At 39.2% G+C, this 22,781-nt stretch overlaps 1 protein-coding gene across 1 annotated transcript; it reads right to left on the minus strand.

Moving 5' to 3' along the window:
- Positions 1-1,122: 1,122 nt before the first annotated feature.
- On the minus strand, positions 1,123-14,859 carry DDX18 (DEAD-box helicase 18). Its single transcript, XM_039872697.1, has 14 exons — positions 14,689-14,859; positions 12,237-12,518; positions 11,671-11,811; positions 10,160-10,295; positions 9,691-9,791; positions 9,380-9,579; positions 9,174-9,288; positions 8,509-8,648; positions 7,517-7,678; positions 7,028-7,180; positions 6,218-6,331; positions 4,550-4,606; positions 4,027-4,204; positions 1,123-2,845 (listed from the first exon to the last, which is right to left on the minus strand). Exons 1-14 carry the CDS (start codon positions 14,771-14,773, stop codon positions 2,703-2,705), a joined length of 2,007 nt encoding a protein of 668 aa, XP_039728631.1. The 5' UTR covers positions 14,774-14,859; the 3' UTR covers positions 1,123-2,702.
- Between the last annotated feature and the right edge of the window lie 7,922 nt (positions 14,860-22,781).

A 22,781-nucleotide genomic window follows, 5' to 3' on the forward strand; every position in this document is an offset into this window, starting at 1 on the left:
CTGCATCTATCCCATGATTTGGAAAACATTACAATTATGGTACCTCTCTACCTTCTCTAGACTGTAACCAGGCTCCTCAGACCTCAGCCACAGGCTCATCCTCTGCGCAGTTGGTGACACCTAGCAGGCTTTTAATTCATGACTGCACTATTGTTATCTCACTCCACCTAACTCTCCATACAAATAGAAGTAGCCTTGAAAACTGCATTAGTTTACATGACAGCTATCTTAGGAAGGTGCTGCAGAACAGAACTTTCCAAAACCTGATCTTCAAAATTGCAGAAGATCCACACTATCAGTAACTGTTAGTCTGTACTCCAAAGGCCCAAGCTGGCTCAGAATTTTTGATGAGTCCCTGTACCTAATATTGTTGGGCGGAAAACTTTTCATGTGTGCTGTATATACTAACAAAGACAGCTAACAGGTACTTTGTGCCAGGCACTGTCCTAAGCACTTAACATTTCTCACCACCTTACAAAGTATGTTTTACTTTGCAGGCTCAGAAAAGAGGCACAGCTAGAATCTGAATCCAGGCATTCTGGTTCCAGAGCATCGTTTAACCACTACATATTGTCGAATAAACAAGACCATGAATTCAGCTTTACTTACACTAACCTGGCCAGTTAAGACCAGAATAAAATTTAGACATAGCAATGACTTGTCATGACTTGCAGCCCAGAGGACCCAAAGGTTTCTATTTGCATATAGTGATCTGCTTGGCTCCTTGCCCATGCTGCCTAACCTTTCTGGCTAAAAAGAGGCTACCGAATCTCATCGTCAAGTTAATGGCCCCATATATGCCACCAGCAGCTGTGCCTTCTTCTTATGAAAATGAGCCTTGCAGATAGTGCTGCCCCGACCTGGGATCCGATTCTAGGACTGGCTCCCTCACATCTGAATCCTGGCCAGGTTGGTCAAGTCTGGTTGTCTGGATAACCCCAGCTTGCCCCATTCTACCAGCAGAATCTCATACAGGAAGTACCTGAAACAAGCCATTATTATAGTAGGAACAATCTTTCCACCTTCTCTTAAACATGCAGAGACAAGGAAAGCCAGTTTGAGACAAGCAGGTATCCAGAACCCAAATCCAGGCAGAACAGTAACAAAGAATACTAAATCAAATACAAAATTGATGTAATTATTTAATGACACAGGAAAATAACATGTTATAAACAAGCTGATCACAAATGGTGGGTAGAGAATTTCACTTTTGATAAAAAAAAATTAAAAAGTATGTATACAAAACACTGGAAGGTTATATGCCAAAATATGCAGAGAATTTCTGTTCAGTGATTATTCTTCCCTTTGCTTTTGCCTATTTCTTGAAGCATGATTTTTTCTCAAACAAAAAAGAAAAACATGTCACTGGATAGAGAAACGGTTCTTAAATGTCAAGAGTACAGCAATTAAGGTCTGAAACCCAGAACAGGTCCAGTTAGGGTGACAGTGGTTGAGTCCTGCTGCAGAATACGGTTCTTTTCTCTACCTTCTGGAATGCTATCTATTAAACTCTCTCCTCTACATTTGAGGTTCTACATGTACTTGCATTTAACAGAAATCTATGAATATTAACTGGCATAATAGCAATACGATGCTAGCAACTTTGGTTTTAAATCGCTACAAAATTTAACCATTTTGTAGTTATGAAACACTCTAAAAACATAAAACACTTAAAACAAAGTAGAAATCAAGAGATCCTACAACAAAAAACTCCATCTGACTAAACTCCTGCCTTTGCTTCCCTTTCCGACTTCTGTTCATTTTCAATTCTCACTGTAAATCTGTTTCACAAATCTAAAAGAGGCAATTTTTTTCTCAAAAAGATGCTTTGCCTTCTAGAGTACTCTGCGGTTAGAAGGGCTTGCTAAAATCCAAACCACCTGAAACAAAAAATTTGAATGAGAGTCACCACTCTTTGTGCCTAAATTTTTTAAAGTCTTTGCTAAGTTACCACATGGACTATTGCACCTACACTGGTATAAATGAGGCTCAAAAATCTCAAACCTCCTCCAACTCCAAATGTCAGAACCACTAGGGGCGCTTTATTCAAATAACCACCACCCATGTTTCCTGTTCTTAAAATGAAATTGGGAAAAGCTCACTGTTTTAAAATCTGGCATATATAAAAATCGATGCCTCCTTTAAGTAAAGGTGCTTCTTAGATATTTCCAAAAGCCCTGTTCTTCTTTACATGGCAGCATTTTCAGGAGCGGTCAAGAACTACCACTAAGGTCCAAGAAACAACCAAACCCCCAAAATAAATGGAGACAATTTCCTGCTTTACCACCACCACCACCTGTCCAGTGTACCAGATCATCAGCCTTTCACAGCAGGTTTGTAGAGCTATCTGTGCCACAAAAATCTTCAGACACCAGGAAAAAAGATAAAAAATGAATTATATTAAAATAATGACAAATAAGGGGGAATTTATAAACTTAAAACATTCTATCATCATAACCAAGACCAAAAAGATAGATACTTCTGCTTTGTCCTTGAGGAATCAAGAAAAAATGAACTGTTTATAACCCCAAAATAAGAGAGACCTGCAGGAAATATCAGTGGTCAGTGCTTGCAACCCAAGTCAATTTATGCTTGTTAGATCAGTCCAAACCCTAAAGCTACAAAAATTCCCTTGTTAGAGCAAGGGAAAAAAATCCATTTCAGGTCAGAGCTCTTCAAAGTGAAAAGAAGGTGTGTCTTCTTCAGTGAGAGAACTGCCTCCTGTCAGATGACTTCTTGCTAATGTGTTTGAAGATTTTGGACTTCTCGACCTTCTTGGTTTTCTGGTAGCCGAATCCACCACCTCCTCCTCTCTTTTTAAGCTTGCCTTCGTTACTGTTCACATCTAAAGATGCACGTTAAGGAAATGAAGCAACACAAAGATAAAAGTCCAATCTAATGTCTACACGGAGAACCAAGCAGCATGTATAATATTGTCCCTCTACCACAACTCCTGCCTGAACCATGAAAATAGGTGAACAGGAGCTTATGCAACAAATTTCAGGAAAAGGAGTCGCCGTGTGACTGTGACTAAAATTAGCAGGTCTGATTTTAAGCCCAGTGTAACAGTTATATTATTTTTTCCACACAATGAAACTCAAGAAGATTACTTGCAAGGAGTAGAGGCAGATCAGCAAGTTTACAGGAACACATTAAAAAATACCCAGTGTCCAAACAAATGACTTTCATCTCTGTTGATTCAGGAATGCTTTTAAAAATAAAGTTGCTGTTCTTTTCACTCGAATCAATATGTAGACATCTGCTCAACACCTGCAATGGGGATGTCAACCCAAATTTGGTATTCTGGTCCAGCAGTCCCCAATCTTTTTGGCACCAGGGGACCGGTGCTCCTATGGGAATCTAATGCCTGATGATCTGAGGTGGAGCTGAGGCAGAGATGCTAGCATTGGGGAGTGGATACACATACAGATGAAGCTTCATTTGGCTGCTTTGTGGCCCAGTTCCTAAAAGGCCACAGATGAGTACAGGTCTGTGACCCTGGGGTTGGGGACCTGTGTTCTAGTCCCTTCAGGAATTAATGCCATTGTGTTAATGAACAGGCTTCAATTTAGCTGCTTTGGTTTCTTGAAAACATGATAAAGCACACATCATAAATTGCAATAGAAGCAACTAGAGATATTCCCTTTGCCTTTTATCTTGAGCAGCACTTATGCTTTTTCTTCCTCCTGAACCTTGTACAGTGAAGCCTCACAACTGCCAGAGCACTGCAATTTCCCCTGTGCTTCTTTCCAGATTGCATAGCTCCCTCTGGCTGTGTCTGCCAATCAAGTTCCTTTGTCTGTTTTAAGGCTCTAACCATAAGTTGTCGTGTTTCTGTAATCCTCACTCTGATAACTAATCCCTGCCTACTCCATGCTAGCAATGACAAGCAGACAATGACCAGACTGAACACCTGAGCCCCCAGTCCCCAGCCAGAGCACACACTAACTCAGTGCTAAGCTCAAATGTCCCTCTGTCATGCTTTTGTCCCTTAGTTCCTGCATGAATTCACGAGGAAAAGGATACTCAGATCAACAAAAGGAGGCACCTTGAAACCAAATGACAGAGCCACCTGAGGCAAATTTAAGTTATTAACATCAAAGATCTGTTTCAGAGAATGGGAATCATATGCTCGAATGTATGACTTATATGCTTCCTGAGCTGACTTATGAAGAAAGTAGTTCTTTTCAATCAATTTTTCAAGCTGAAATGGAAAGAAACATGGTTTTAATAAAACAAAAAAGCAGATTTCATGTATATTTCAACAAAAATTATCCTGCAAAAAACATTTGTCCCAATACACTTTTTCTGAGCTTTGTAATATTTGCAGAATCACGCCACAGGAAGAATAATTACAATGTTCTTGGTATGGCCTGAAACAAGGTACAATTATAATCAGTACAGCGAGAAACCTGAGTGATCACACAACTCAAACTTCTCATTTATAAAAAGGGGGACACAGAGTACAACGACTGCTAATGGAAGTCTAAGGAGGTAATGCTGGGATGAGGCGCTGAGGCTAACCACCTCTCGCCAAAGAAAACCATACCTGAGACTGAATGTCAGAAATTTTGGACCAGGAAAACTCAAATTCACTTAATGGAACCTAAAAAACAAAGGCATGAAGATAACATTAGAATAGATTAACATTCAGATGCTTAGGTGATAAGTGATGAGTGTCCTATCAACAGCCAGGAAATAAGGCAGCTCATTAGGCATGGAAGAAATGATGGGATAACCAGGCCTGTGGAATTCCCTGGGCACAAACATCTGCTCTATCTTGTCTCCCAATGCCAGTGGAAAAGTCTTATCTTACCCCTGTGAATTGTTCATAAATTGTACCGTGGAACCTTCCTAAAAGGAAAGGTGAAGACTTGGACAGGACAAGTCCATGAAGCCCTTTTCTACGAATAAGGACCTCTAAAATGATGAAGCAGCCTGTAGCTTCCAGTTGGAAGGGTCACTAGCTCTTCACTCCATATCAGGAGCGCTGCCCTAACACAACGTTGCCCTGCGACTGGGGTTTGTGACATCAGAGGTAGACGTCATGATGATGACCAGGAGGAACTCCTGTGTAGGTAAGATTTCTTATCAGCCATTACTTATTAGATAACTGGAAAAGTGCCAGATCTTTGCTAGGTACTGGGGTGATAAACAGCTACCCAAGCCATGCCCCTGCCCTCGGAGAACTTGCAGTCTTGCAGGGGAGACAGATAAGTGATAAAATGACAACACAATGAGCACTCCCACTGTGGGACCAGGATGGCAAGGGATCAGTGAGGGCTTCCCAGAAGAGATAAGAGCTGGCTGAAACCAGAGTCAATCTAGAGAACCAGGAAAAGGGCATTCTAGAGAAAAAGTGCAAAGGCCATAGAGCAATTTATAAGAACTACAACTAGTTGCCCGGTAGGGGAAAATCCACCTGGCAAGGCTGCCAGGGAAGCCAACAAAAAGGCAAATGTTGGGGAAGAGAAGGCCTGATAACTATTCCCAAGATCTAGCAACATTAATAATTCCAATGAAGTCAGCTTTGGTGGGATGGAATAATGCCAAATTAGGGTGGATTAGAGGATAGGGTGAGTAGAAAATAAATGGAAAAAATATAAATCACTTTTCAAAATGGCAGACTTAAGAAAGGTTAACAGGTAGTAACTACACTGGAGGTGGTGGTAGGAGAATAGGTTTGGGTTGAAGTTACTTTTTTTTAGTGAGATTTGAGATGGTGAAGAGCTAACTTCAAGGGAGAGACTGAAGGTAAACCACAGAATTGACGAAGAAGGGACTGGGGGAGGAAGAAAAGGTAGACTGCCTTGGGTGGGGTAAGAGAGAAAGCAGGATGAAGAGATGCAATGAAGACTGCAGGAAGGAGAAAGGGAGGTAGAGACGATCATGTGTGAGGGAGCTTCAAAGGAGTGGAGGTGGTTTCAAACAGGTTGTAGGGAATGGGAGAAGAGACTGGGGGCATGAGATGCACTGCTGAGCAACAAAGAGCTCAAGAATTGAGCCATATGAGTATTTTTTTCCGTTCACATTTCCCGGGACAAACCCACATAAAATCTCACTTGCTTACCCACTATAGCTGTTTCAACAGCACTGCAATGACCCATGACTTCCTGGACACATCTAAAAAGTGCTCAAAGCCATCTGCACTGGCAAATAATTCCTACCAAGAGGTATCTGCTTCCCAACTTAAGATTTTTCAAGCAAGGATCTTTACCTTAGATTGCTTCAAGTATCGAAGGAAACCCAATTCTTCAGGGCGCAAAATGAGCAAGGCATGCCCTCTTCCGTTTAGGCCTCTGGCTGTTCTACCCACACGATGAATATATTCCTTTGGTGGGGAGAGAAAAGCTGAGTTAACAGATGGGCTTCCATGGGCACTTGTGGCAGTTTGCATTACCGGACTTGCATGGTAGCAGACAGAAGCGTTGTTAGTGTATCTGAAGGAGATGGTGCCCCTTCCTAAGGTCTGTTCCCTGAAGCAAGACCATCATCCCTTCTACATGCACCATCCCGAAAGACGTAACAGGGCAATGATTGAGGCCGAAGGAAAGCTGGACATGATATTCACATTAATTCTGTGATCTAATAAAATGACCAGTGTATTTCATCCTGAAATGGCTTTTTGAAGCATGTTTAAATGCTGGCTGACAATTTATGTAATCTCTTATTTGTTGAAAATACTCAAAACTTATTTTACTAATATACTAGAGACTTATCTATCTCTGTAAGCAAATTTTATTTCCTCCTGATACCTACTGCTCTTAACAAATTCCATGCATGTAACATTCCTAAGTCCCACTGATGCTTCTCAAATCTCCTTATATATCTCCTTTCAGTCTTGTAAAAGCCCTGAATACTATCAGCACCAGAGAAATACTATAAAGCCACTGTACAATAAAACATGACTTGAATAACTAAGGAATAAACCTTTGAAAGTGAAATGTGGTATTTCTCAGGGAACCTGGAGAGTAAGTGCACTCCTTAATGCAGAGCCATTCTAAGAAAACCCAAGGATGCCTGGTACCTTGGGGTCATCTGGAGGGTCATACTGAACAATCCAGTCAACTTCAGGAATGTCCAGCCCTCTAGCTGCCACGTCTGTGCACAACAATATCCCCGTATCAGCATTGCAGAACTGGAAGAATGTGGTTGTACGCTTATTTTGCTTCTGCCTTCCCTAGAATCAAATAAAACATCCATTAGAGCTGAAAACTTAAGGCTGTTTTTGTAAAGTCTAGATGTAGAGCCCCCAAACTGTGGAGTTGTGAACGTACTTCATTTCAAGTTCATTCCCTGGCTTACGTCCTATTTTCTCAAGTTGATGGCATATCTTATTCCTTTGTGGTCCTCACCCCTCCACACCTAGCAAAGCTCCCTCCACAGAAGATCAATCACCCAATGTTGACTGACCTACTAAGAACTACATTTAGAGGATAGTAACACCTCAAACCCCACAATCTATATAAGTTGATAAGCATAACTTGTTTTTAATAAACTTTTCATAATCACTTACATGAATGGCCAAGACAGGCAAATCGATGTAATTCAGCAACTCGTAGTGGTATTTCACAGACTTACAGGATGAAAAGAAGACCATTAGTTTCTTCTTCCGGTTCTTCTTAAGGAACGTAAAGAGCAGGAGGAATCTCTTTTCAGAAGGACAAACAACATATCCCTAGAAGTAGTTTAAATGAACAGATAGAAAATAATCAAATGGAAATTTTCAGCTGCATGAGTCAATATAATTTGATAAAGAGCACAGATAAACATCACACATACACTGTCATGCCTTACCTATAGTAAAGTTACTGCCTTCATTATAACAGAGCATTCCTAAAATAAGACTAATTTAAGCTCTTTTGATGCCTGTAATTAATGTAATCACTGGACGCTAAATTCTTTTCATATTTCTGAGATTACAGGTCATCAACAGTTCTTGAAACCACAATATATTAATACCTCTACTAACTGGAACCCTCAAGACATTGAGGATTTTTTAAAAGGTCTCTACAAACAAGATCTTAAATAACCACGGCTTAAGTGCACAGTCCTAAACAACATAATAAAGCTGGGTGAATATATTTTTAAAAACTAAATAACCAATGCAAGATTTTTAAACTAACTTCTTACAGAAAGTATTTTATTCATCAACCTAGTTTAGATCTTTCTCACCTCACTTCCAATTTTCCACAGCTGTGTGCCTGAAACCAATCTTTCCATCTTCTACCTCAACTCTCGTCTTAGAGCAAGAGATTATTAAACAGCGATTTTTTTTTTCTGCCATCTATAAGTGGTAGTGGTTAATAATGCCTCCATGTGGTAAGTGGTATTAAGAGACTTCAGAGTTCAAGATACTTTATACCAGAGAGCCAGAGACCCAATACCCAAATTTGCTATATTTGAATTAAAGTTTAATAATCCATCTGCTTTCTGGAGGATCCTCCAAACGATTAAAAGGAAACACCAAAGAAGATTCTTAAAATTTAAGATAGCAACAAAAAATACCTGTTCAAGACCGTCAACTGTTGCATTAGCTTTATCATCATCAACACCAACATACAATGGCTCCTTTTTCAGAGAAATCCTTGCCAGGTCTTCAACTTTTCGAGTTTGTGTGGCAGAAAAGAGCATGGTCTGTCTGCGTGCTGAAACAGGTACATATAAAATAACCCAAATCTTTCGAGTACTCTTTAAATTTGCTTCACAACTATAAATGCTCCTAAGTAAACTATCAGGAATGGGAAACATGCTATAACTACAGATGTTAAAGGAATATCATGAACAACTCTGTCTATACGTTTGATAATTTAGACAAAATGGACAATTTCCTTGAAAGACAAAACTGCTAAAGTTCACTCAAGAAGAAACAGAAAACCTGAATAGCCTTGTATCTACTGAAGAAATTGTAGTTAAATTTTTAGGTAAAGAAAACTCCAGCCCCAATAGCCTCTAATGGTAGATGAGACATGCAATAATAACCTCTAAAATAGCAAAAGCACTGTATTAAGTTACTAGTAAGTTTGATGTTTGTATTGCAAACTATCTCTAAGGTTGGCACAACTGCTTTACTTGGTCATATTAAGATTCTGGTATTAATAGTTTTCATATAGGACGAACTCTCACCTGCTTCCAACAACTACTTTGCAAACATATAGATACTACCTACTTACTTGGCAGAAGTTTAATAATTTGCTTTAACTCCTCTTCAAATCCAACATCCAAAATACGATCAGCCTCATCAATAACCAGACACTGTAGGTTTTTATACATAAACCCTGGAGTATTCTAACAAGACAAAGGACGAAAATATTGTTGGCTGTCAAGTTTGTTTCACACAAGACTATGAGACAGGTACTAAATAATAGTGTTCTCTTACTTGCATATGGTCCAGCAGACGGCCTGGTGTAGCCACAATGATATTGATCCCATTAGCAAGTTTCTGTGCTTCAGCAGATCTGTTACTGCCACCCATTACTAACCCATATGTATGAACATGATGTGTCATTAGCTCTTTAAGAACACCGAAAGTCTGCATGGCCAGTTCCCTAGTAGGTGAGAGAATAAGAATTCCTGTTCCTAAAAAGCAAAAAATGATACATTGCAAAAGACAAATTATAGTTATCACCATGCATCTGTAACAGATACAATAAACAGACATTGGCAGAAACAATTGGATCAAAGGCTTACCATTCCTGGGCATAAACTTTAACTTAACAATGAGTTCAACTGCAGGGATGAGAAATGCCAGGGTTTTGCCACTGCCTGTTTTTGCAGCTGCTAGAAGATCCCTAAATATTAAAAATGGAAAGGAGAGAGAGATTTAGTATACTCATTCAATAAATACTGAATACGTACGTGTGCAATCACTCGGTTTAGGAACCAAGGCTAGGACAGAATCAAGAAAAATAAATTTCCTACCTTCTCTATCACTGAAATCAATCAGGTGGGTTAAATAATTTAAGAAATAAGAATCGTGCTTTAAAACAAAAGTGAACACTTTCCTTCAAACATCAGTAAATAACTTAAAGCCTTTAATGCAGGTTGGATGTATAACCTAACACACACAGCAAATTCAACAGAACATACTGGTATTTTCTTTCCAAAGTACTGGCACTAAAAAGAGCTACTAATGTCCCAAAGTCAATGTTAATCATACCTGCCTTCCAGAAGTGGTCTGATACTTTTATGCTGAATTTCAGTCATGTTTGTAAAGCCCATTTCTTTTATTGCCTTCAGAGTGTTCTCATTGACAAGATTAGATAGAGAAGCAAATGAGGTATCCTCAAAAGCTCCTAAATGAAAGACAGTTTATTATTAGCAAACATTCTTTTTTAATAGCTAATTCAGCAATAGTTGTCTGAATTAGTTTTGCTGATTGACAGCGTTACTGGGTTGGAGTCATGCTTAGAAGAGCTTCTTCCACTAACACTAAATCCCAACCATTCCTATGTAGTATTAAAAAAAGACCCTATACTTATAAAGTTTCTCCAGTGCTGATGGCTATGTAATTTCAAGTCCAGAACCTATACCGTTAACAAATTAATAAGGGATGGACAAGAGGTACAATCAAGGGATGAGTATGAAATGAAAATATCCAAGCTGGGATGGGAACAGCAGTTCAGACACTGGGGACAGGAGGAGTTCAGAGGGAAATGAAATGTTTAAGAAATCTAAATAAAAAGTGAAAACATTCAGTATAATAAAAACTGACTATGAAGTCAATCAAAAAAACTAGTTACTTTTACTTTAAAAAGACAACCAAGAGTCAGAAATAGCCACAGACTAAACCTACATATCAAGTATGCAGGGGAAGGCATCAAAACCACCCACTCCAACACGTCCTGGCTATACCCCCAAGTACTGTCAAACTTGGCACTACTGACATTTTGGACTGGACAATTTTTTGTTGTGAGGTGGTCCTATACACTATAGGATGTTCTGCAGTATCCCTGATCTCTACCCACTAGATGCCAGTAGTCTGCCCCCAATTCTGACAACAAAAATACTGGCAGCTACCTCTCATATAACTGGCTTGAGATAGAGGAGATTTATGGGATGCTGGACTTTCAATGCTAAAACTAGTTAAGTTTTGGGCAAACCAGAATGAGCTTGTCACCCTACCTGGGGGAAAAATTACCCTAGTTTTCAGCCAGCGCCATAACCCCTGCAATTCTGATTAAGCAGGTCTGGGTTTGAGCCTTGATATTTTAACAAGCAAAAACCACAAACCAAACAACTCAAGCAACTCCTTGATATTCATTGTTAGGAGCAACTAATTCTAATCTAAACTCCTGACTTTACAGATAAAGTAATGTTAATTCCATCCTTCTTTCTTTCTTAGTAACTGAGCCAGTATTAAACCTCTAGACTCCAGAATTCTAGGCCAAAGATTTTCTTACTACAATAAGGAATAAGCTTTAGAAAATGACAAACCAAAGGAAGAGAGGACCCCAGAAGCTGTGTGCATTATCAAAATATTTAGTGTCAAGAATAAAGAAGAGGAATAAAAACTAGAGAAACAATAAAAACTAAGGCACACAACATGGAAGATAAAAGGCAGCATTTAAGATATGAAAACATTTCTTGTCGATACTTTTTCAGGGTAAATGTCACAATGGAATCTCAAATTTTATACTCCAGAGAGGTATGAAATTTTCTGGAAGTTACCTGTCAGTCCCAGGGGCAGGCTGGGCACCTCACTGTCCCCTTCTTCATCATCTGGCTTTTCCGCACTGTTTGCTGTTTCTTCAGGAGTCTGGACACTGTCTTCAGATTTCTCTTTGTCTTCAGTTTTTGCTTTTTTGGTATCTTTGGTTTTAAAAAAACAACACCCCCGACCCAATTTTTTTTTTCTTTAAATAAAAATACCAAATGAGATCACGAAATAAAAGATGTGTGTTGAAGAGGCATATTTTCAAAAGTTTAACACGTTTCCAGTTTTAATTTCCTAAGAATGTCTCATTCGTTACTGAAGATTTGGTTATATTTAAAAAACTCAGGGGGACATATAGATTTGCCAAAAAACCTTTTTGCAGGACACATTGCTCGATATTTTGAGAAAAATTAAAATCCCCCTTGACCCCTTTTCCTTTAGCTCCCAGGTTAGTTTCTGGTATACTAGTGAGAACTGGGGATTCTTGCATGTAACACAGACACAATAATAATAGAGGAAAGGTAGAATGACAACTGTGAAAAACAGTATGGCTTAAATTCAAAGAAAATGAAGTACTTACCAGGCCCAGCATCATCTACTATTTTTCTCTTTTTCTTCTTTTTCTTCTTCGATTCTGAATTGGGAGGCTGTGTTGCTGCTTCCCCATTGGTTAATATGGTAGACTTCTTGGATTTTTTAACCTTTATATTTTCCACTGTTTCTTTAGATATATCCCCATTTTGGACTTCTGACAAGCCCTTATTCATAGACTGCTTTAAGGATTTTTTAACTTTTCCACCTCCCACTGTTTCTTCAGACACATCTCCATTTTGAGTTTCTGATAGGCTCACATCTGAGGCCCCTGTATAAAAACAGAACACATTGTCACAAGAAGGGGAGGTTTACTCAGAGACATTGAAATTCCAAATGAGAAATTCCATGGTTTCCAGAACTGAATGATTTAGCTTGTACTTTGTAGGGAGCTAAAGCTCCCCAAATTCAAAAGAGTGCATGGTTTATCTCGGGAGGCCTGCTTGCATAAAAAGGAAAAGGCTGGTTCTGTGGAATTCCAGGAAGAAGAACATTAAGTATAGATAAAGGGAGTGTCAAAGGAAGTGTCGATTGTACCTTGATCTTCAGGATGTTACTTTAATTATGTTATCTTCGGATACCAAAAGGAACAGATTATGTATAAAAAGAAGGATAAGAAATAAACTCGGAGAGACAGTTGTGAGTTCTGTTCTCCCTCCTGCACCCTGTCTGTCTTCACTTTTTTCTCAGTCCCCGCTCCCCCATTCAGGTACCCGGTTTGACTTGGTCGGCTGGCTTCCGACAGTACTTCCCTTTCATATACAGGAAGTCCTCACTTAATTATCGTTGATAGGTTCTTAGAACTGCAGTGAAAGGGCATATAACGCCAATTTTACCATACGCTAATTGATATAAACAAGAGTTAAGTCCCTATGGCATCTCATTAACGTTATAACAAAATTACATTGAACAAAAGACGTTATTCGAGGACCTGCAGAACACTATTAAAATCACTTGCAATTTTATGCTGTTCCAGTACGAGACAAGTAAATTTCCTTTAAGGAAAAATGCCGAAAAATAGAAAGCTGCATTTATTTCTTAACTTCCAAAAACCATATCTCTGTCCTTAAGGAGTTAAGAGTCTGGGACAGGAAAACTTCATGAAGTCAAATACTTAAACAGCTTGGGCCAAATGATGATAGTAACAAAATATACATTTTAACATTAAGTATTTGATAAATATATGACCGATATATTAAAAACAACTTACATCTTATTCATACAACTACTCATTCTCATATAAATACAACTTCGAAAAATTCACCAACTTTCTTAGATGGCAGTGAACTGAAAACTGCTGATGAAACCACTTTTTTGTCCCAATACTAATCATATATAAGATACCTGAGAATGTCTTTACAAAAGTTTCCATGTTTATATAAAGAAAAAGATAACACCATCTTCTAACTGCTACCTCTAAGTTGTCAGTAATGCTGTGTTAGTCTCTAAGAACTGGAAATATAAGGGAACTTCAAAAATAGTATTCCTAAAACCCACAAACCTTCCCTCTCCTCCAGGATTTCTTTCCATCAACTAATTTCTGTTGAAAAACAACTGGGGTAAGGCATCAGGCCTCTAACACTGCCTTCAGGGGGTTTACATGTTATTATACAGGACCCCAAAAAGTTAACCTAACAACTTCAAGATCTCTGGTTCACCATTAAGAAGTTAGGACTGCAAATAAGGTAGGTAAGCACGGTGGCAGGCATTCAGGTAAAATCCTTTTCATGTAGGTCTCTGTCAAAGATGAAAATATGTAAAAGCTATCAAGGAATTTATAACCTGAAGTTGAGAGTGATGCGAAGATAGGGCACCAGAGAGGCTTAGTGCTTGACGTGTGCATAAGACACTTTTAAGAGCTTTAAATGTGAAAGAAGGGGAGGGAGAGAGGGAGGACGAGAGATGGGAAGAGACGCGGAGAAGGGGAAGGCAAAGGTATCAGGAAAGCTTTGTGAAAACAGTGACAATGAGCTTCTCTCGAAGAAAGCAGACATTAAACAGATGACGCAAATGCAAACTGCATGGAGATAAAAGTTCTCCACGTCTGACTAGAAATGGGTGAGGGGCAGTGATGAGATGGGACCTGAGGGTGGTGAGGGTGTCAGAATAAGGAGGCGTGGAGGTGGAAAAGGCTGCTTTAGCCGGACGAACTCCTAGAGGCCTGGGAGGGAACTCAAGAAACCTGCTGCTCTAACTCGGTAGGAGAAACTGGCGGTCAGAAAGGCTAGGGGCAGATGTGAGGCGGCGGGACCCGACCTGAGGCTCAGACTTCCTTTTCACTCGACAAGCACACGTGCTCTCAAGAAGGCTGCCCGCGCCACACCGGAGCCGTGGTGACACTTAAACAGCGCCGCTCGGCCCCGCAATCTCCGCAGCGCGCCACGGCCCACGCGTGGGCTTCCTCAGCAACCCAGGCCGCCGCGAAGCTTAGCGCATCTCACCCTGTAGCTTTAGGTTTCGTTGCCGCAATTTGAGGTTCCGCTTCTCGATCTTCTTCCGCAGGAGTTTCATCGGTAGATGAGACATGTTGTACAAGCTCCTTCAGTCCGGCGCCACTGCCCAGGGTGACGTAACTTCCCTTCGGGCTGCACGTGAGCGGCTCGGCTAACCGGAAGTACGTCGCAGGAAACCCTCGCGGCCTGTGGAGTGAAAACGCGTCCCGGGTGGAAATGCTTCCGGGCGCGTGCGCCGTGCTACCCTTGGCGACTGAATTTTTTGCAGCGTCCCCTGGGGGCGTGGAGGCCAGAGCTTGCGCTGGGTTCACACTGTGCCGGACTTGGCAGCACCTGTGGGCGTTTGGGAGTCCTGGTAGAATTTGAGCTAACGCCAGAGGAGACTGGAGAAAAAAATCCCAGTGGAATGCCTTAGGGAGTCTCCAGTTTTATGTTTTTGCCCTTTTTGGATCCTAGATAACTTGGGAAATTGACCAAAACCCAAATTTTATTTACGTGTTTCCAAACTTGTTTGTCCACTCTTCAGTGAGACATACTTTCCATGTCACTTGGTTCCCAGGAACATACAAATATGACGTTTCTCAAAACAACACCCTTACTCTTGTGTTTCACCCTGATATTTTTCCTTCCATTCCACTCATTCCATCATAAGTTATTCTATTCTTAGCCATTAAAACCTCACATTGCTATGCCTTTAAGTTGATTTCATTGTAGTATTAGTGAGTTGGCTACCGTTTCAAAAACAGGTTTATAAATCCCAGGCACCCATGGACCCTCTAGGAGTCCAGGACAGAAATTACACTTTGGCTAGCTAGTAGGCCTCTTATTTTACTTATTTCCTTTTCCTTTCGTTTTCTTTTCTTTCCTTTCCTTGTCTTTCCTTTCCTTTCCCTTTTCTTTTTTCTTGTCTTGTCTTCTCTCTCCCTCTTTGTGGGGGAGGGAGTGTGTAGAGCGTTTAATTTGAAAAAAGGTTACCGACATTTAAAAAAATTGGGATAATTCATATAAAAATAGATATTTTTCTTTAAAAATTTGCCCCAATTCCTCTTGGTAGTAACCAATTTGGGCTGAACAATAACGAGAAGGATCAATGAAGCCTGGATTAATTTGTTTACTTGGAGTGTCAGAGAGATTACTGGTGAGGATTATATATGATCATAGGGGAGAAGGTAGAGGAAGAAACTTGGGAGGGAGTTTAAACAAATATGAATGAATTGACTGAGAAATCACATTGAATTGGGCTGAACAACCAAGACAAACAAGCAAATTGCGATGCGCCTAGATTGTTAATGATTAGGCAGGCAAAATGATGAGTCAAATTTAAACTGGTGCTTGCTCCCACACAGGCACGAACATAGATACACATACATACACACATATATATCAGTTTAAATATATATGTGTAACTGTATACACATTATACTGTATATATTTTTAATTTTTTTTGAATATTATTGTATTTTGACATCTAAAAAGACCTTTTCTGGATGAGGAGACATTTTCCCTCCAGGGACTAATCAATTCTAAGAGATAGGGAAAGACTCAGCCAGGAACATGCCTTTGATATGCAAACTAACCATTTGTTGGAGGAAGTCATTGACCCACACCAGTTAACCCTGGAGCTGGACTGGGGAATTAAGGCGATTGGAAGCTCCTCACCCCTTTTGCTGCCCTTGGAATGTATGTTCTCCTCATTGGTCCCACAGTAGGAATTGTTTTCAAGGATGCAGACTTGAGAGAGCAATATGTTGTTGAAACCATCTGGGTGGTATAAGTGACTGAACCCCATTAAGGCCACTATATAAATTTTAAGATTCCCATGGGCAAGTGCATAGATCTTTTACACCACCTAAGACAAGCCTCCTAAGTAACTTCCCTTGTTTAGTAAACCGCCACCTACCATCTGGAGTGGTTTGCCTCTTTCTTTGGTCTCTCCTTGCTCTCCATGTTTGGGGCAAGTTTGGGAATCTTGTGATTTCAAATCAATGCCAATCCAGAGCCATACTTCCTCTATCTGACCTGCGCACCCCAGGAGGCAATATTACTTTGCCTTACTCATCCCAGGGTCAGGTAGTAGGGAACTAGGGATCGCTTCAATAGTTTAGAGCCCACCTAAATTAAATTAGCCAATCTAATTTAAACAGTTTACCCTGCCCTGCCTTGCCTGTCCCAGTGGAACTTCAATAAAGGCTGTAGCCTTGGCTCTCTCTTGGTTCTGTTCCTTCTGCTTCCTAACAGATGTTGGCCTTGCCAACATATTTCCTATGTGGCCTTGCATGGCATGATGTGCCTTCTCTTTCTAGAACCTGTGAGTATAGTAATACTTGTTTTCATGAGCCTCTCCTGAGTCTCCTTTTGTGGCCACACCTGACTGACCATCACATGAAAGAGCATAGAACATACAATACATACCTACTTCTATCTCTATATATGTACAGATATATTCACATGGTTACACATCTGAGTATCAGGTCTGTGACTTTGAAATTCACATCCATTACTCTTAGGTGTAACAACTAGCATGGCTTCCATATAGAAAGTCCTCAAAATTACTATTCCCTTTCATTCAGCGTTCCTGGGAAGTGCTGTACTTTGTTTTCTTTCGGTTTTAACTTTGCCTTTAGAGTGACTTATAATTGATGCCTATTTCAATAGCATTTCTTATTTAGCTTTTGGTTTGTATTTCCATTAGTTGCTCGTATATGTTACTCTTCCCATTAAAGTATTACCTGTTTACCACACAAAAAAATTACTATTTCCTTTCTGCTGTAACTTAAGTTTGTGAATCTGAGAATGCGTAGGTAGTAGTAATGGAAGGTACTACCTTTTCTCTAGGGTGTGACCATTTCCTGCTAATCGCAAGGTTTGGCAGATTCATTTCTATAAGACCATGAAACCCACAGTTTGTGTGTAGTCAAGAGGTTTGGATCAAGGAAGCTAGTCCTTTAAAGTATATGAAAAAGAATTATTTTAGGGATCGATGGCCTTTTAAGAGTCGTATATAAGGCTACTAATGTAATTTTTTCTGGATTTTTAGGAGAGGAATGGGAGATGATAACTTTGGATCAGCTCTCAAAATTGAGGCAAATGGGAGTTATTTTAACAGAGTGAATTTCCAAGACCAGGTCTGGTAAACAAATGAGTATTATTCAGAAAATATTTGTCAGGTTTGGGGAGGTGGAAATTAATAATGTTGCTCTGAAAATCTCATTGCCTCTTACTGCTGGAGCCCATCTTACTGAATACATCTGTTCAATATATGTTTAAGTCTTTATAATTTCTTGTGTGGACTTTCCATCCCAGACATCTCATGCCCCAGAATACATTCGTTTGCCAATTATTCACTCATTTAGCAATTACTCTTTGAGCATATTTATGCTAGGGGTTTGTGATAGGTGTATGCTAAGTGCTGGGAATAGAATGGCAGATAAGATCAACACAACTCACTCTCATGGTAAACTATGCAGTAATAAGGGAAGCACACGACAGGACAATACCTTCTCTGGGAATGCATAGGGTTGGGGATGGAGTCTTTCATTCAATATCCACTGTGCAGCAGGCACTGGGCAAGTGGCAGGCATAGAGGAGGGTAGATATGCTACCTTTCACCTTCTTACTAGAAATATTTACACTTAATATTGGCCATGCTTCACCCATACCATTATTTCAATTTCATTTGACATCCTTAAACCTTAGACAAGTGCTTATAAAATAAAAAGCAGATTCGTGAATGGTTTCTTTTCATTCAAAATAAAAAAGTCTCATGTCACTAGGAAAAGACATCTGTCTATTTCATAAGCCCCTTAGAATCTGAGGAATAAATAACTGACTCACTCTCTCTAATTACTGCCTTAGGACTCTTGAAGTAATTTTCTGGGAACTTTTAAACACTAGTTTCTACAATGTTAACCACTCTATAGTGTGTAGGAACTTTTAAAAGTGCTGTATTACTTAACTAAGTTGGGTGTTGCTCCCTTCCGGGAGCTTGACTTTCCGGGACCAGACTCTGGTTCTCTGTATTTCTGCATTGTACCAGGCAGATGGCAGGTGCTTAAGAAATGTCTTCTTCAATGAACTCATGGATGTGAGAATGAGACATCATTTTAGGAAGCATCACTCAATTCTCTGAGCCATTATTATTGCAGTGGTTCTAGGAACTGGAGGGGGTCCAGAAGTACATAACATAAAACTTTCTCTCAAGGAGTGTATTCATTTATTACTTTCAAAGAATATCTATTCTGTGCCAGGTACTGTTTTGGGCCCTGGGGATCAGTAGTGAACAAGACAGGCAAGGTCCTTGTTTCCAAGGAGCTTACTGCCTAGACAGGGGTAGAGATATATAAATAAGGTCAACAGATGATTGAATAGGATAATTTTACACTGAGCTAAATGCTGGGGAGACATTAAAACAAGATGGTGTAATATAACAGAGAGAGATGGGTAGGGGTGCAGGGCAGCATGCTATTCAGGATGAGAGGTACTTATGTGAAGAAAAAGTAGGCTATGCAAAGATCTGAGGTTAGAGAAAAAACTAGCAAAGACTAACCTAGTATGTTAATAGCACGGGACCACAAGAGCAGCAGTACAGGGAAGAGGGCCAGGGGGTGGGCCATGCTTTGGGAATGAGGCTTGAATATTGACAGGAGTTGGGGGAAGGTCAGAAATTTGAAAAGACTACTTCCTTTGGCTACCTTTGCTCTGAGATGTACAGTCTGACTACTGATATTGGAATCACAGACTGACCCTTGCTTATCCAGTATGTTGTGGAAATAAAAGTTCAGAATTTGGATTCATGTTTAATACTTTTTATTTGGCATGATTTCAGATTTGTAAAATCTCTGCAAAGATTGTACCCTCCACTTAGTTTCCCCTAATGTTAATGTAGCCACTAGACATGTCAAAATTAAGACCTTAACATTGGTAAATTACTAAACTACAGACTTCATTCAGATTTCACCGGCTTTTCCATTAATGTTCTTTTTTTTTTTTTCAGGATCCACTCCAAGATATCATATTGCATGTAGAGGATTTTCTGCATTATGGTTTTTGCCATTTCCTAAACGACCTGTGCAAAGGTATAAATGAGGAGAGTAGCTACTAGCCAGAAGCTGGTAAGTTTCACATTTTAGTTCTTACATGTCATTTGTACTGGTTCTTTATTTTACATGAGTACAACCCAAAGTCTCCCTCCCCCTATGCTTGCTTATCCCATACTTTCTCAGGGTAGTGTTAGAATTTACATAGTAGTCCTTCCATAGTAATTTTAACCACCATGTCAACTTATTTCCTTAACGATTTTTGAAAATGGACTACTTTTGGAGAATAAATTTAGAGAAGCAGCTGCTACACTGCTGCCCTCTACCTAGATATTTTACTATAGTGAAAACTATAAGAAGTTTGACTCTTCAACTGATTTTACGAAATTTATCAAACTACCTACCTGTATTATACATATTATCTAGGTCTTCTCAGTTAATTTTCCCTTCTTGAAGACAGGAATGTTATTTCATCCATCTAAGGAGACCACCCACACTCAGAACTTTGCATTCATTCACTCATTCTTTCAAACTATATAGATTAATCAGTAATGATGTGCTAGGTAATTGACTAGATGCTGGCAATATAAAGTTAAATTACCCTCAAAATTCACACATTTGTGATGGGAGTCAAAGACATCTTTGTTTCCATTGAGACTTCCCATGCCCAGCACAGTACCTGGAATTAAGTATTTAAGTAGTCCCTCAATAAATGTTTGGTACTTTGTTTTGACAAGACCTTTCGGACAGCAGTAGAGAGAATAGAGGCAAAGTGATTAATCAGGTGGCTATTGCAATAGTTTAGTAGGGACATTATAAAGCTCATGGGGATAGAATAGAGTGAGATTAGATGTATTTTCTGAGAAAGAATTAACATAACTGGGTGACTAATTAGATGTGATAGTTAAGAGAGAGAGGAGTAGGGGATGCTTCTGAAATTTCCAGCTTGGGATGTGTTGTATAGAATACAGGAAGAGGAAAAAAAGTTTAGAGGTTGGTGGTAGAGAGGAAGAAAAGGAAAGAGAAAATGAGTTCAATAGGAAACATTTAGTTTGAGAATTACATATAATAGATGATCCACAAATATATCTTGAATGAGTGAAGGTCAGAATGGATCACTACCTGAAGTAACCACAGACAGAGGGTGATGATGGACTAAATGGGGCTAAGAGTTTTTCTATGTAAAATTCTGAGGCTGTGCTGCCAATTGCCCAACAATTTTGTCAGCTGGAGCAGGTAAGAGACAGCTAAGAACAGGTGTCACAGGAACTGGGTCTGAAACGTGGATAAAATTTGGTTGGGAAATGGTATAACTAAGGCTTAAGATAGGGTTGAACCCCTTGTCAGCAAGAGAATGGACTCATTAGAAGTCTTTGAGAGGAGTTGGGTAAGAAATAGTGAAGATAAAAATAAGTGGGACAGATTATACATAAAGCTTTTAAATAAGAGGCTGAAGTCTGGGCATAATTTGAAAATTTACAACAAAATAGGCTCTTTAAAAGGGCGGAGGGTGATCAAAGTTATGCTTTTGGAGGACTTAGCAGTGTTCAGGTGGACTTGGATAAGGGAGAGAATTGAGATCATCTGATGGCTATTTGGATAATCTAGGAAGAAAGTGATGGGATCTCACAGTGCTTTTGCCATATCCCCTTGTGGTCTCTGGTGCACTATGAGCTACTTAAAGACAGAGATATTATCCTTGAGTTTCAGAACTTGGCTTAGCACAAAGTAGTTACTCAGTAAATTGATTTCAATTATGTTGAATAAATTCGTGACAAAGAGAATGGAAAGAAAATAGTGGAGGAGAATAATGGTAAGATGTACTCATTATTTTAATTAAAGAAAGAAGAGCTGTCACCTACAGAACTGGCATATTCATTGAGAGGAGAGTCGAGGTGGTGAGCTGTTTGGGAGTAATAAATTTGGTTTGGAACAGCATCATATATGTATAACACATAATAACATATACTACATATGTTTACAATAACATATATTACACAAAAATATAATATATAATTAACAAAATATACAAATTACATATGTGCATACATGTATATGTATATTCCCTCACACATATTTAGTTTGGAAACTAAAAAATGGTAAATGTTTTGATTGCAAGAGAAAAATTAAATTTAGTGATTAAAGGCTCAAGTTTGGATAGAAGCTTGAATCCTAACTCTGTCATTTATTGGCCGTGTTTCTTTGGGCAAATAGCAACTTTTATTTGGCCTCAATTTCTTTATCTTTGCAGAAGGGATATAGTAATAGTAATTATCTTATGAAATCATGTGAGGATTGAATAAGTTTGTGTTTAGCACATTTAGCTTGATGTTTAGCTTTTATTAAATGACAACTGTCATTAGTCATGTACATGGAGCAGAATTAAAGGGGAGTTAGCTAGGAATAGGAGTAGCCAGTTAAAACCAATAACTATGGGGAAACTCTTGAGCTTGGGACTGGAATTTCAAGGTGAGAAAATAAGAGAGAAGGAAAATGAATCTCTCAGACACTCATGTAATCACTTTTGATTAAGTATAATTAAACTGTACCCATCAAAGCATCTCATGGAAGAATTTTTGTATTTTACATAGAAATCTGGGTTGGAATACTAACAACAGTCAAGTAACTAATTGGGAGGAATATGTCCAAGCCAGGATCACCTTTCTGCATCAAAGAAAAGAGAATGTTTTAGACCAGGATCTAGGATTATAATTATTGAAACCCTATGCTGAAAATTAGTGCTGTATATTCATTCCTAGAAGACAGAAAAAATACATGTTTTTCAAAAGCCAAAAGGAATATCTTCATATGCCTTAACTGAACATTAAACTAAAAATATGAAATTTACGAGTAATTGGTTTGATTCTCTAGCCTATGATAGTGAACAGCATGTTGCAAATTTCCAAAGATTTCCTTGCTTGAGTTTATGTAAAGATGTGCAGAGACTAACTCATCCTATTTGCCAGAATGTCTGACTTATATTCCTAAATGGGGGATCTGGGGGCCTAATATGGCATAGGAAAGGCAAATACTGTATTGTGTCCA

Source organism: Pteropus medius, unplaced genomic scaffold, assembly GCF_902729225.1.
Source record: "Pteropus medius unplaced genomic scaffold, Ma_sr-lr_union100, whole genome shotgun sequence".
Taxonomy (NCBI): domain Eukaryota; kingdom Metazoa; phylum Chordata; class Mammalia; order Chiroptera; family Pteropodidae; genus Pteropus; species Pteropus medius.